This window comes from Xiphias gladius, chromosome 4 (genome assembly GCF_016859285.1).
Source record: "Xiphias gladius isolate SHS-SW01 ecotype Sanya breed wild chromosome 4, ASM1685928v1, whole genome shotgun sequence".
NCBI lineage: Eukaryota > Metazoa > Chordata > Actinopteri > Istiophoriformes > Xiphiidae > Xiphias > Xiphias gladius.
The window spans coordinates 14,741,146-14,755,797 of record NC_053403.1 but is presented as its reverse complement, the minus strand read 5'-3'; the positions used below and the strand labels follow the sequence as shown (position 1 = coordinate 14,755,797).

Below are 14,652 nucleotides of genomic sequence, written 5' to 3'. Positions count from 1 at the left end.
TAATACATTTAAACATCCTTATATTCTGTACTTTAAGCCTGCGTGTGTGTGTGAGTGTAGGCAGGTGGAGATTTAATGAGGTTTATTAAGACAGATGTTATACGCGATATGCAGGATTAATGAGACTTCCTGTGTTAGCTCTGAGATGTTGACATTTCTTAAAATTAAAAAAATACATTCTTAAAAAACTGAACATTTTCATGTTTGTGTGTTACATTTCCCCAGTGTTGATGTCTGTTTAAATGAATATCCATGCCTGTGTGTCTAGGGGACGACGAGGCCACGCGAAAAGGCCAATTGCTGACCCTGCTGGCAGAACAAGCTCTACAGTGTCTAGACTTCAAGGCCTCTTACATCCATTGTCAGGACCTCATGGCTGCAGGTAGGCAGATGACACTGGATAACTGTGAAGCAATATACAGACAGGTAATTGACAGAGGTATCACAAAGTGCACTGAGTCATATTTTTCCGAAAATGTTACAAACACTGGTTTACCATTTGTCAGCCCTTGGTTAACTTTTCTTGTGAACAGTGAAGTAGCTACAGTATCATGACCTCGGTTGACAGAAGTGACTGAGTCAAATTACCAATGGCTCTCAAACTGTTTTTTTTTTTTTTTTTTTTTAAATGCCCAGAAAATGCCAAAGTGCCCTGCTGGAGTTCCCCACTAGCATATCATATACTTAGCCATCCACTCACATTCTGTGCAAGCAATCAGATTTGAGCTACACTTAAATAATCAAGATCGTTATTATTTTATTTCATGTACTTTCCTTGTTTGTGGAATGTATGGTGTGTGTGTGTTTGAGTGGTTTTCCTCTTTTTCAGGCAGTTATCACTGTTAAATATGATTCAGCTCTTAACTAGACAGGTTTTAGAAGGAAATGTTCGACTTTTTAATGGGGAAATGTGTTTATCCGCTTTCTTGCCAAGAGTTGGATAAGAAGATTGATAACACTGTCAGGACTTTCCCGTATATATATCCCATACATATGGGGAAATGGCTAAACTCACTCCAAGGTTAATAAATACACCTGCCACTACCTCTAAAGCTCAGTAATAAGCACGCTGTATCATGTTTGTTTAATCCCTACAGAAACTGAAATGTTACAAATAAAAAAAATGACTTCCTGAGTCTTGTTGTCATTGTGACCAGGAAACCAGCAGAGACTCCAGAAGTCACCAGAGTCACAGAGACATAGCTGGTATTATAGGTAACACCGTGTGGAAAAACCACTACTTGATGTTTTTTTTTAAAATATCTGTTTGTTTGTGGATTAAACAAACAAGATATTTCATGTTAATTTTTGGAAATTTCCACATCCTTCCATTCAATAGACTTAGATGGGCCGATCGAACCCAGCTCTAACGCCATATTTAATGCAGACATGAGAGTGGTATTGTTCTTCTCATCTAACTGTTGGCAAGAAAACCAATGAGCATATTCAGAATGTCAAGCTTTTCCTTTAAAAAAGCTCCCATTATAGTCTAATTATCTAAACCATTTAATTGGAAGTGAAACCCTAAAGTAAATCCACCCAAAGTGTTACAATCGTTCATGAAATTTCAAATTTTTTTTTTGTGTCCCAGTATACTGGTCAAAGTTGAAATGCTGATAGCAGCAAGTAAATGGTTTAGATAATACGGTTAAAGTGGTAAATGAAGGTTTTTGAGAGTATTTCCATCAAACCCGGTTGCCTCATCCATTATAAGCTTTTTCTACATGAGTCCCAGAAGTCAGAAGCAATTGGTTTGATAATCATAACTGTAAGGAATGATGGTCCAATTTAGAAAATTTGAAAAGATTCAGCTTTGTCAAAAAAAACAAAAAGGAAAATGGAGTACAGCCTGTAATTTACTTTCAACCAGCGCAACATACAGAATGACAGAAGTAAACGGAAAGAGTATAGGACACCAGAGAATAAATGTCACTGGGTGTTTTCAACTGCAATTAAAGTGAAAATCCGAAATTTACAAAAGATTATCGGAGCTTGTGGCAACCACAGAGGTGTCTCTTCATTTGTTCTGTAATAATTATTTTCTATACACTGTGGTTTGAGTATGTTTTTGATGTATCTAAGTTGATGTCCGTAGTGTTTTTTCTTATGGTTTGAAACACTCGAGAATTACTTGCTTTAGGCCTCTTACATCCAAAATCGAGGTGGAGTGAATTGTGTCTGTTCATGCGCAAGAACAGTAATAAGAAGTATGATATCACAGTAATACTACAATCTACTCTGTCTTCTCCTCAGACCTTCCCTGAAGGGATTTAAAGTGGTCAATGAGATAATGATATTTTGTCTGACCCTGTTTCATGTTACGCCACAGACAAAATTAAAGTGAATACAATTTCACTGAGTCTTCCCACAGCTCTGAGTAACGGGAGACAGTGCAGATGAGAAAAAGGTGTCGGGGAGAAAGAGAAGGTGTAATCAGATAAGTGCCAGTGTTCTCTGTCTGAGGACGCAGGGGGAATAATTGAATCTGTTTGCAAGAACGAAGTCAAGGCGGATTGCTGGTTTTTGACTGTGATGAAGCTGGAACAAATGTAGCACAGTTATTACAATGCGTCAGGCTGATATTTTTCTTCAAGGCGAAACCTGTTGCAGACTTAAATATGTATTAATATACCAATGGGTTGAAAGGTTACACTTTATTGTATTGTCATATCTAAGCATTTTGCCCTTCAGTTTCTTAGATTTCATATAGTATAGGCGTGTGCTCTACGTTGTGTGTCGTTGTTATGATAGGACTTGGTCTTCTATCTAGTAGGATTCAGGGTGGATTAGCAGAGATGGATGGACAGTGACAGAACTGAAAACTACTTCTGCTTAGCTGTATTGAATGATATGTTTGTGTGAGAGTAATAAGAGAGTAAATGTGTGTGTTTATATTTGACGATTTGACCTCTTGTTTTGTATCATCTTCTCTTGCTGCATGATGTGTTTATGGATTCTTTTATTTTGACTGCTGTTATATCCTGCACTCATTTGAACTTTAATTCAAAGCTACATCATCCTTTTTTCCCCCTGCCTCTCTTGCCTGACTTCACTTCACCTTACCTTCCCTCCTTATTTGCCTCCATCTGTTCTTACTACAGGATTCAGTCCGGCATGGGAGGTGTGCAGTCTGCTCGGTCAGTGTGAGGGCTACGGAGACCTTGAGGCCCGGCAGGAGCTTTTAGCCTTCTCTCTCACCCACTGTCCTCCAGATAACATCCACGGCCTCCTGGCTGCCTCCAGTGACCTGCAAACTCAGGTTAATTATATGGATATTTATAGACCAATGCCGATTCTTCTGTATATTCTTCTTTATATTCTTTTTTCAGCTGTAATTTTTGCTCTTATTGTGTTGAGTAATACTGTAGATCCATGAGTTTGAAGGTTATTCAGATGCCAAAGCACTGCATAGAGCTTTATAATACCCTGACACAGGATTTTACAACTCTGGAAAGTCATCACTGCGGTAATTCATTTATCTTTTGTCATGACAGTTGTGAGGTAAACAGTCTAAATACAGCGTTCACCATCTTCAAAATGCTGTCCAATTACAATCCAAAACTCAGAGATTCTTAGCTTGCTATCAGATAAGACACAACCTAAAAACTACTTGAGTGTAATTCTGGTTACTAACTGAAAGAATTTACCTTTTGTTCGCAGCTATTTTTATACCCAGTTTTAGCCTCAAAAATACTATGGGACAAAGCATCTCAGGTAAAAAGGCAGTGGCTGATAGAAGCAGTTGGCATGATTTCATGAATAGCTACTATAGGAAAGTGCTGACAAAACGGCAGAGCAGTAGACAAAGTGAAGTCATTTGTTTACACAAGGGACTGGAGAATAGACTTTCATACTGGCGAAGAAAGAAACAAACACATCAACATTAGTTTCTAATGAGAGGCTAATATGGGGTCTTTTATCTTAAAAGTGATTCACTGATCCAAGAAGCCCATCCATTGTTTACTTTTATACTGTCAAACAGTGGTTCCCAACCAGGGGGTCAAGGCGTTTCATGATAAATCTAAGGGGTTGCAAGATGATTAACACGATAGGAAAGAGGAAGGAAACATATTTGTGCAACAAAAAATGATTTTAATTGTTTTAAAATAGTGGAGTTTCACCTTATCAGGCCTCCAAAAAGTAATCAACTAAGACTCTACGACAAGGGAAGGCAACTCTTTGGTTGCACTTCTCACTGCTCATAGTGTCATGCAACCTGTGGCAGGAAATCATGAGTGGTGCTTTGCTTTGGAAACCTGTGCTCTAAAAGACTGAAATGTGAGCTCTTTAGCTGTTAGTGCAGATTCCCTTTCTGTACCTATCTGATAAATCCACATTTGTTACGAGTGATGAGGAGGCCAACACAAAAGTGACTCAAAAAAAAAAAAAAAAGGACACGGTGAAAACGTCCTCCTTTCACCATTGCGCTTGTTGCCTTTAAGGTAAACCAATTGTAACCACATTTAAATGTATTCATACAAGCAGTCAGATTGTTTTTCTGGAACAACACATAATATAAGAAAATAACAAATCCCATGTCCCGTTTTCCTTCTTCCTCCGTCTTTCTGTCTTGCAGGTGTTGTACCAAGCAGTTAACTATCAAATGGAGCCCGTTATTACAGAGAGTGGACGAGGGGCTGACGAGACAGACTCTGTAAAGGTTTGTGTATACCATCATAAGTAAATGTATATGATTTTTGTTTTTGTGTGCACTGATGTGCTTGCCGTACATCTGCTCTTTGTCTGAGCTGCCTGTTCCACTATTTCTCTGTGGGCGTGTCTCTGTTCTTTTGTTGGGTTTGTGTGTTTTCGTATTGCTCCATATTTGATGAGGTGTAAATCTAGTGTTAAGGTTGCTCAGCTCTCTTGGTTTATTTATGCCTCCCCTTCTCCTCCCCTTCAGCACCACCAGCTTTATGATGCTCTGAGTGGGTGTTAATGTTTCATGACTTGCATTGCATCCTCTCTGTGTGCGGATGGGTGCTCATTTGAAGCTGTCTGTTGTTATTTTATTGTTGTATTGATGTCCCTACTCCTCACCCGAATATATTAAAGCTCTCTAGGTGTGTGTGTGTGTGTGTGTGTGTGTGTGTGTGTGTGTGTGTGTGTGTGTGTGTGTGTGTGTGTGTGTTTTTTTTTTACAAACATTTGAGTGTATGTGTGTTTGGGTCCCTTTCATTCTTTGACCCTCAATCCCCTGCCAAATAAAGTATTGATGAAAGGCACTGAACGATTTGGCCCCAGCCCACTGACCCTTTAAATGTGGTTTTCAAAATCCTCTTCAGTTATGATTCGTCATTTGTTAATTTTTGTTCATTTTAAAGATGACAAAAGCTTTTTATTTGTGAAAGGGTTATCTTTATTGGTATTATTTCTCATTTTTCTCACAATGGCTGAGCAATATAGGCAAATATTGATTTTACTTTAATGTTGATTTGACAATATGTCTGTGCCTTTAAATATGAAGCTACAGCCAGCAGCTGGTTAGCTTAGTTTAGCATAAATTGAATCAACTAGCATCGCTCTGTCTGAATTAAGAAAATCTACCCATGAGCACCTCTGGAGGTCTCTAGTTAAGACATTACCTCTCGTTTGTTTAATCTGTACAAAAACCAAAGTGTAAAAACAACAATTTACCATTTTATGCGAGTTATTTGCCAGACTATGTCTCCTGCCAGAAAGTGCATTTCTGCTGCCTGAAAGGCATGTTGTAAATGCCCTACGCAGCACACAAACAAATTGACAAACACATAGAGACCTGTGCTTATTGAAGTGCTCCTTTCAAGTACCTAACAAAAAAACAGAACATAACCATGTCTGATACAACACTGATACTCGAGAGTCCTATGCTCACAATTTGTCCTTTTTTCTACTATAACAATATAGATGTAGCTATCTGAGCACTCCTCTGATGATGATTTTCATTTGCAAAAAGGAATTTTTCAGAGGATCATATAGTACAAATTCAGGTTAAATTCAACTTGTAAAGACTTCTATGGTGGCTACTACTGCAGAGTTACCAGACTGACTTATTAGAAATACTGTAACATGGCTGTCATATTTTTGTCCATTCTGTCACCACTGTCGCCTGCTTGTCCCTAGGCTTGTGCTCCAACTTTGGGCTCCCCTGTGGGGACAGCGGGGGACCTGCTCCACCGGACTACAGCTAAAACCATGGAGGTGCTGACCACTACAGGACTGACCACCAAGGCTGTGCTGACCGCAGTTAGTGACCACCGCTGGTGGAAAGAATCACTCAACTACCTCCGGCCACTGCATGTAAGAACACTTTGACTGTTGTTTACAATTCATCAGTGGTGAAGCTGAAGACAGTTTTGCGCATCAGTTCCTAATGAGCGAACTAACTAACTAACTTGTGGGTAAATGTGTGTGTTTTTTGTGTGTTGTATTGACATATGTGTGTTTATGAATGCATAATCAGTAGTGTGCTGTAAAAGGCACGATCAAGCAGCCAACAATAACGGTGCAATTTCTACACATGTATTTGTTTTAATGCTTGTCTTTAACCCCATTGCCCCCTGGGCTGCAAAGTGTGTGTGTGCATGAAAGACACAGTTGTATGTCTGCCCGTGCCCCCATATCTCACACACTTTTGCTCACAGACTTCATAGGCTTCATCCAAAAACAACCAATCAAGAGCTCATCTCTTGCATAATTAATTGGCCCGCCTGTTGAATTTTTCAATATCTGGCGGTTGCTGGCGGCTGGACTGGCTCGGTGGTCGCCGAGGCGGAGATTGATGGTGTCTCCGGTCTCGGATGTCTTGTGTGTGGTGGTGGGGAGGTAGGAGGGGGGGGGAGGGGACCCGTGGTCACAGTCCGTTTTTCTAGGGAAAGAGAAAAACAGAGAGGATGTGAGCTGTGGGACAGAGAGAGATGACTGTGCTGTGGGCATGTTGTGAAAGTTTAATGATGTTTTGATGGCTCCTCAGGGTCACGGCGCAGGAGCCGCTAGTCAGGAAGGGGCATGTGAGAACTCCAACCTGGAGCGTCAAGGCTGCAGCCCCTTTTATCAGGAACTCATTGAGGATCCCTATGTAGACCTGGTGAGTGACTTAAGGCCAGCGCAGCTCATGGCTCATTATTTTTTCTTCCTTTTACATTTCTATTGTCCTTCTTCTTTTTTACCTCAGACCACCGTTTTAAATTATAGCAAAAATGCTTGAGTAGGCTTATGACTTAAGGCATTTAATTACATTTTTTTTCTCCTGTGACATACAAATTCCTTCAGAAACAGTGCTGAGACCAAATGGATATTGATTTCAGTAAGTATTTTTAATGCTAAAGCATTTTGGAACAGTACTTTCCAGAAAAAGACGGATAAACTTAAGACTCATGGTATGATAGTGACCAAAATAAGAGTTGTGGTAAAAGATATAACACTAACAGTAAAGGTACAGTTGCAGGGGGAGAGCATAAAATCCAAATGAAAAGAATGTTGACAGAGGGAGTTATGGAAGTAGAAAAGAACAAAAGTAAGAAAAGGAATAGTTTGACCTTTATGCCTAGAGAATGGTTGCCCTGGGCTATGACTGGACTTTTTACTCAGAGACACAAATCATGTGGATAGCTAAAAGAGTGGACGCGAGGGGAAACCGAGAAGGCCGATACATCTCATCTCATGACATTTTAATGGGCCTCTCCAAATCTTTTCCTCCGCTGCTTCTCCAGTGTTCATCCATCTTCCATCATCCATCCACCAATAATTGCTCCCCACGTCCATCTGTCTGTGAGCTGGCTGATCAATGGGGTTGGTTTTTACCTTAACAGTTTCAGTGAAGGAAGTGAGGGGGGGGGGCTGATTGAAAGAGAAAGAGAGACAAATGCAACAAGACAGAAAGATGGATAGAGTGAAAGTGATAAAGATAGACAGGAACCATTCTGTGTTAAACCGATAGCTCTGAGGCCAGCGAGAGAACAAACCTCATTGTTCACCTTTCAGACACTTGAGAAATTACTTGGCGTACAAGAATCATATAAATAAATTCTCAAAAGGTCTGGTGTTGAAAACCTTTATTTGGCTCTGAAGTTCATTTGTTTACTAAATCTCTTATCTGTCTCACTCCCTGGGAAGTAAGACCTTAATCACATCTCCCTGTGTCATTTTCTGATCCCTGCTGTGGGGATTCCTTCAGTGTATGTATTATGTATCTCTTTCTCTTCTCGGTTTGTTCTTGTAGAGTCAAGATGTGTATTCGTCCTACAAAGACGTGCCTCAGGAAAACTTTGCCGAGGTTTTACTGAGAACCGGCAAACTGGCTGAGGCCAAAACTGAAGGGAAAACCCTGTTTCCTGCTACAGAGGGTAAGCAGCATAGGCCTACAAATGCAACACTCAGCTACACACAAACATACACACACATGCACACACACATTCTTACAGAGATGAACAAAGGGTGTTGTGTCCTTTTTCTTGATGCAAGAGAAATGCAGATGCTTAGATTTTAAACCAACCCGTTATTCTGGGCGGATTAAGCCTGATTTTAACCCCAAATTGGTTGAACAAGACAAATTTCTGTCAGATTGTTTAATGTTCAGTTCGAATCACTGTCTTGCAGTTTGAGCAGTTTCACAGTCCAATTTCCCATGTGGCTCTTGTCAAAAAATCTGCTATAAACTGTAGGGAGCTTGTTTTCAAAACTATTTGAATAGCAGTCACAGTGGTGTGATAGAAATAAAACTGAACTTTTGAAGCAGAGCAGACAGACCATATTGTCTGCCATCTGCGGCTCCATTTTTTTTTTTTTCTTTTTTGGCTTCTTGCTTTCTATTCATAGTACAATTACACAACGTAACATTGTTTTCTCATTGCTGAGAACATTTTTGAGGACCAATCATGTTGTTTAAATTATCTTTGGAATTGTCGATGGACAAAAACCGTGTTTACATTCAGTGTGAGCACTGACATTGTTTTGAGGAAATAAGCTCCTAACTATCAATCTTAATTTCCCAGGCTGTTATAATATACGCTCACTGAGCACTTTATTAGGAACACTTGTACACCTGCTTATTTGTGCAATTAACCAATAAGCCAATCACGTGGCAGCAGTGCAAAGCATAAATTCATGTAGATACAGGTCAGAAGCTTCAGTTAATGTTCACATCAAACATCAGAATGGGGATAAAATGTGATCTCAGTGACATGGACGGGGTGTGATTGTTGGTGCCAGGCAGGCTGGTTTGGGTATTTTAGAAACTGCTTTTTTCCTGGGATTTTCACTTATAATAGTCTCTAGAGTTTACTCAGAGTGGTGCCAATAACAAAAAAAAAACAAGTGAGTTCTGTGGATGGAAACACCTTGTTGATGAGAGGAGTCAGAGGAGAATGGCCAGACTGGTTGGAGCTGACAGAAAGGCTACGCTAACTTAGATAACCATTCTCTACAACTGTGGTGAGTAGAGAAGCATCTCAGAATGAGAAACATGTCGAGCCTTGAAGGGGATGGGCTACAACAGCAGAGGACCACGTTGGGTTCCACTCCTGTCAGCCAAGGACAGAAATTTTGAGTTCTGTCAGACTGGTTTCATGAACATGACTCTGAGCTCAGTGTACTGCAGTGACCTCCCCAGTCACCAGATCTGAATCTGGTAGAACACCTCTGGGATGTGGTAGAATGGGCGATTGGCAGCACGAATGTGCAGCTGACAAATCTGCAGAACATGGACCAGAATCTCAGAAGAACGTTTCCAACATCTTGTGGAATCCAGGCCACGAAGAACTGAGAGCAAAGGGAGGTCCTACCCAGTATTACTATGCTGTTCCAAATAAAGTGCTCGGTGAGTGTAGTTTGAATATTTTGTGCTCATTTGAGCCGTCACTTAAATTTGCCAACCTCTCACACATTGCTTTTATTTATTTATTTATTTATTTTGTGAATCAGAAAGTGCTTTCTAAGTGTTTGAGATAGAGTGAGTGAGAATTATTTAACTTGAGCTGTTTCTCAGTGCTTAATCTTAGTGAAGCTGTGGTTTTGGCAGAAAGTGCAGTGTTTCTCGCTTCCCCTCCTCACCCTGCTCTCCTCTCCTCATCTGTCTAGCCAGGGAGCCCATATGTGGTGGACTAGGGCACAACATCGGAAGAATAGCCTCATACTGATTAATTAATGTATCCCCACGTATCCCACAGCAACAGTAAATAATGATGCGTCACCGCCGCCATACCAGAGAGATAGCTTCAAGTCGAAACATCAAGGCCATGCTGCGTGATGGATCACAGCAGCTTGCCAAAATCGATGCCACTACAAAAATAAAGAGCAAACGTGTGTGTGTGTGTGTGTGTGTGTCTGCGTGTCTGTTTGAATACTACTACATGGACATTGAAGAATGCAAGGCAAACACTTTTATTATGGAGTGCTAATTCATAGATATGCATACACACATCTCGCTCTATCTCTCACATACACATGCACACACACACTTGTTCCACCAAATCCGAGCTCTCTTGCTCTCTCCCTGTGCCGCTCAAATTCAAATGAATACCCCCCTTCTTAAAAGTCACCTTCCCTTCGGATTTGCCGTGGAGTGCGATATGTCGAGAAAGAGAAAAGCCCGCCTGGACGGCATCACATCCGATAACAACCTTCGATAATGACTCCCGTATCAGCCCGCCGCGCTGGCTATCCTCAGAAACACATTAGGAGATGGCCTTTAAGAAAATAAATACATTGATTTTTCACCTGCCCCCAGATAAGGTGGACGCAATTAATGATGAAACAAGTGGAAAGTACACTCAATGGCATTGAGCTGAGTAAGGTACAGACTCGAGTCTGCACATATTTGCACTCATACACACAGCATAGAGTCCTGCCATTGGCCACATGTTTACCAGGCCATAATCAGTTGTTCCTGCCTGCACAGGTGAAATAGTAATAAGTCACTGTCTCACCATCCCGCTAACAATGTGCCCGATTTAGCTGACACAGGAGCAGGAGTGTGTGAGTACGCATGTGTGGACAGACACACATGTACATACAAACAGACCCGGTCTCATGCACCTGCTCCTCTACGTGCTGTCTCTTTATCGCTCTCTCTGTTTTCCTCTCTCTCTCACACACAAGCAGAATTACTGTATGCTTTTAAGTCAGGGTTATCTATTCTGTGTGTGTGTGCGTGTGTGTGTGTGTTTACCCCTCTGGTAATTCCTGTCCCGATGGTATCAGTAGCTTTAGAGAGGCGTGTAATCAGCTCATTCTGAGGTGTAGCTCATTGAAACCCGTGGGGTAAGAGAGGAGGGGAGAAAAAAATGAGAAAAGGAGGAGGGTGGGCACTCTGCTTAAGAGAGCTGTTATAGCTCTTTAAACTGGTGCATCACTCCACCGTCGCGCACACATGCACACACTGAACTTCCAAAGTATATGTGTCAGGTATTGGCCTGTGTGTGCACAAATGCATATTAGTGTGCATTTTGTTCTACAGTGTATATGTCTCTCCCTTAACCCCCCGCCTCCGTCTCTCTCTCCCAGTGTCCATGCTCTACTTTTCTCTGTCTGTTCCATTTTGTCTCGGGCTCTTATCACCAACACAGGCTTTTGTTCTCCTTGGGTCTGAGACTACAAAGTGATTCTGTCTGCCTCTGCTCCTCTCTGCTCTCTCCCACTGCGCTCTCAGAGTGAGTGAATGAGTTAGTGAGTGATTAATGAAGGGAGTCCGTGTGTTCAGTGTTTCAGGTTTGTGTAGATCGCAGTATTTTCAGTGATAATTGTGTGAGTGTGATCGTGTGTGTGTGCATCCCTGTGTTTGACTGCCGTGGCCTTGAAGCCAGCAGTTTGGGATAAAAGTCCATCCCTGTGCCCAAAGTTCTGTCTAGACTCTAAATCCCAGCCTTAGAGGCACTTCGAAAACATGGGCTGTGTCCCAATTCCATACTACACACTGAAACACACTTCCAAACAGGGCTTGAGAATATTGGGTTCAAATTCGAAAAGTGACAAAATCAGGTATACTCAGATCAGCCTGGATGCATACTAAACAATTCTTGATCTTTAAATTCATGCCATTAATATACCCCATCATCCCACAATGCAATGCACAAAATAAATGGCGGAGCTTCTCACAGCTGTGAAACATTAAACATAATTACGGATGGTGGTGACACAGCTTGAAAAAAAATGTTTGACAACCTTTTTTCTTCCCCTTTGCGAGGTTTAATTGGCAGTGGCGTTTCGCAGTTTTGGCAGTTTGATTCATGTACGTCGGTGCACTTTTGTGCATAATTTCCTGTTGGTATCAAACGATTGAGTACATTAATTTCTTCTTTACTAACTGCAAAAACAGTTTATTATGGCAGTAAATATGTAGTTGGACAAAATAATCCCAACTTGAAGTCCTCTTAATAGCTTCTTTTGGAGCTGTTAACCATATCACATGGTTTTGATCAGCAGATAGAGTCTTTGTCAGGGAGGTGGAACTGTTGAAGGCAGGAACTAATGATTATTTTTATTAACAATTCATCTACAGATTCAATTTACTGTCATAGAAGGGCAAGAAAAACTGAATATTCCCATTTGAGAAGGTGGAACCAGTTAATTTTTTACCATTTGTTTATCAAAATTATTGTAGGCTGTTATGATTTCTTCCATAACTCTTGAAAAAAACTAGTAAGTGGACCTTGAGTTAGCATTGTTTTTGTTAACCAGCTGTTTGCAGGGTTAAGAATGAACTGTGATTCTTAAGTAATATACTGTATACAGTTAATATGTATTATGGAATTGAGACACAGCCATGAATTTTCCCAGGAAACCTTTCGTCAGAAACTACTTATTGCCAGTCAGCATGACGTGCTCGGTCTGGTTCAAACAGACAACTCATAACCAGTAAAACACAGATAATTTGTGATTCTTATAATCCAACTCCTCTCCTTGTCTTTGCTGTCGATAGATATGCATAGGCTAATTTGGCATTCAGGGCACTCAGATGAAGTTTGGACTCACCTGGAGAGCACTTATTAGAAGTGGGCATATACTCACTCTTTGAATAATAAATACTCCTTGTGCAAGAAACCATACACGTACAAGTGTGCATGCACGCACACACACATCACACGACCAACCTACTTTTGTACACAGCCTATGAAAATACACATGCATAAACATGCACACAACAGCCCAGAGAGAGGATGGACAGAATCCCAGAGCTTGGGGGGATTTTTAATGACGCTTCTTGACTTTGCCCCCCCGTTTTTCTTCTCATCTCCCTCTATTTTTTACCTTCCCTGTCTTTTGTCTGGCCCACAGAGAGGTGTATTCTGACACGCACTGTTGTCTGTACTCAACAAATGTGGGATGAGATTTGTCCAAGTGGGGAGGGCTGGTTGTTAATCATCAGTGCTTTAGTTAAAGTCCTTTTGTTCCCCTCTCTGTCTCTCTCTCTCTCTCTCTCTCTCTCACACCATCCCTCCATCCTTTCCAGTTTTGCTGCAGCTGGCCAACGATGCATTTCCCAGGGACATGATGCTGGCTCTGTCCTACTTACTGGCCCTGCCTCAGGTAGGAGAACGCACAGTCTCTCTCACACACGCACGCACGCACACACACACACACACACACACACACACACACACACAGAGCTTTATTTTAGACACATATACAGACAGACTCTGGTCTTAGTAACAATGTAACTGTGATTGTATTTTAGTGAGAGTCTGACAAATGGCTGAGTGAATCCATATCTGCTATTGATCTCTTACTTTTCTAGATGAGCTTTTGAGGCAGACAGTTTGTGTCAAAGGCACTTAAAGGTCACAAAAATGTTGTTAGTCATCCAATACGTGTCATAATCTCAAATAGCTGCTTGTCTGCCTCAATTCAGTCAACATTCATACGTTCTAAAACGGCCACCTCACATTTTGTGGCTCCTTCCCTGGTTTGCCATGCCTTTCCTTGTCAGCTGTCAGACTAACAGTCTCATACTCTGATAGCTAAGAAAAAACCCCAAGCATAAAGAAATCTACTGCAAACAGCAGTAGATTGTGTTCAAGTGGAGGTAGTGAAATCCCTCATGAGTCTTAACACTTGCCGCATCACAAGTGAAACACTAAACTGCTGGAGTCGATATTATGTAGCTATTTCCTGGAGAGCTTGTCAGCGCCAATCGGATTAAAGTAAGGTTACTGACAAACTGGCTGCGTGGGATCTGCATAGGTTGACAAAGCACCATGACTACAGATTTTTTTTTCTTATTAAAATTTGAACGCAGGATTTTTAACTGTCCGTTAATTTGTTAAACTTTTTGGAATTGCAGGGAAACAGGACCATTTTTTTTTCTCTCTTACAGCCAGCATAAAGTGGATATTTAAAATGCCACAATGACAGCATCTCTTGCACTTTCTGCTTATGTTTGTCAATCCACACATGCAGGTGTTGGATGCCAACAGGTGTTTTGAGAAACAGTGTCACTCTGCCTTGTTGCTGCAGCTGGCGGCCTACTACTACTCCCTGCAGATCTACTCCCGCCTCAAACCCTGCTTCAAGGACAAGAACCACACCCTCTACCAGGTTGGCATGGAATACCAGTTCTTTGTGTGAGGGAGTGAGTGTGTGCGTGGTTGAGTGAAAGGGGGTATTGGGTATTATACTGTTTATGCCTTCCTTCTTGTAGCTGAAATGAATGGTACTTGATAAAAATCTTAATATCCT

The 14,652-nt window shown here is 41.2% G+C and overlaps 1 protein-coding gene across 1 annotated transcript in view; it reads left to right on the top strand.

The window, feature by feature from the left end:
• Nucleotides 1-14,652, top strand: part of nbas (NBAS subunit of NRZ tethering complex) — a 164,929-nt gene that overhangs the window by 65,086 nt on the left and 85,191 nt on the right. Inside the window, exons 33-40 of the mRNA XM_040125994.1 lie at nucleotides 269-382; nucleotides 3,102-3,259; nucleotides 4,577-4,660; nucleotides 6,103-6,279; nucleotides 6,953-7,066; nucleotides 8,201-8,324; nucleotides 13,427-13,503; nucleotides 14,374-14,511. Of these exons, the coding sequence (XP_039981928.1) occupies nucleotides 269-382; nucleotides 3,102-3,259; nucleotides 4,577-4,660; nucleotides 6,103-6,279; nucleotides 6,953-7,066; nucleotides 8,201-8,324; nucleotides 13,427-13,503; nucleotides 14,374-14,511 (986 nt within the window). The remainder of the gene's footprint in view (nucleotides 1-268; nucleotides 383-3,101; nucleotides 3,260-4,576; nucleotides 4,661-6,102; nucleotides 6,280-6,952; nucleotides 7,067-8,200; nucleotides 8,325-13,426; nucleotides 13,504-14,373; nucleotides 14,512-14,652) is intronic.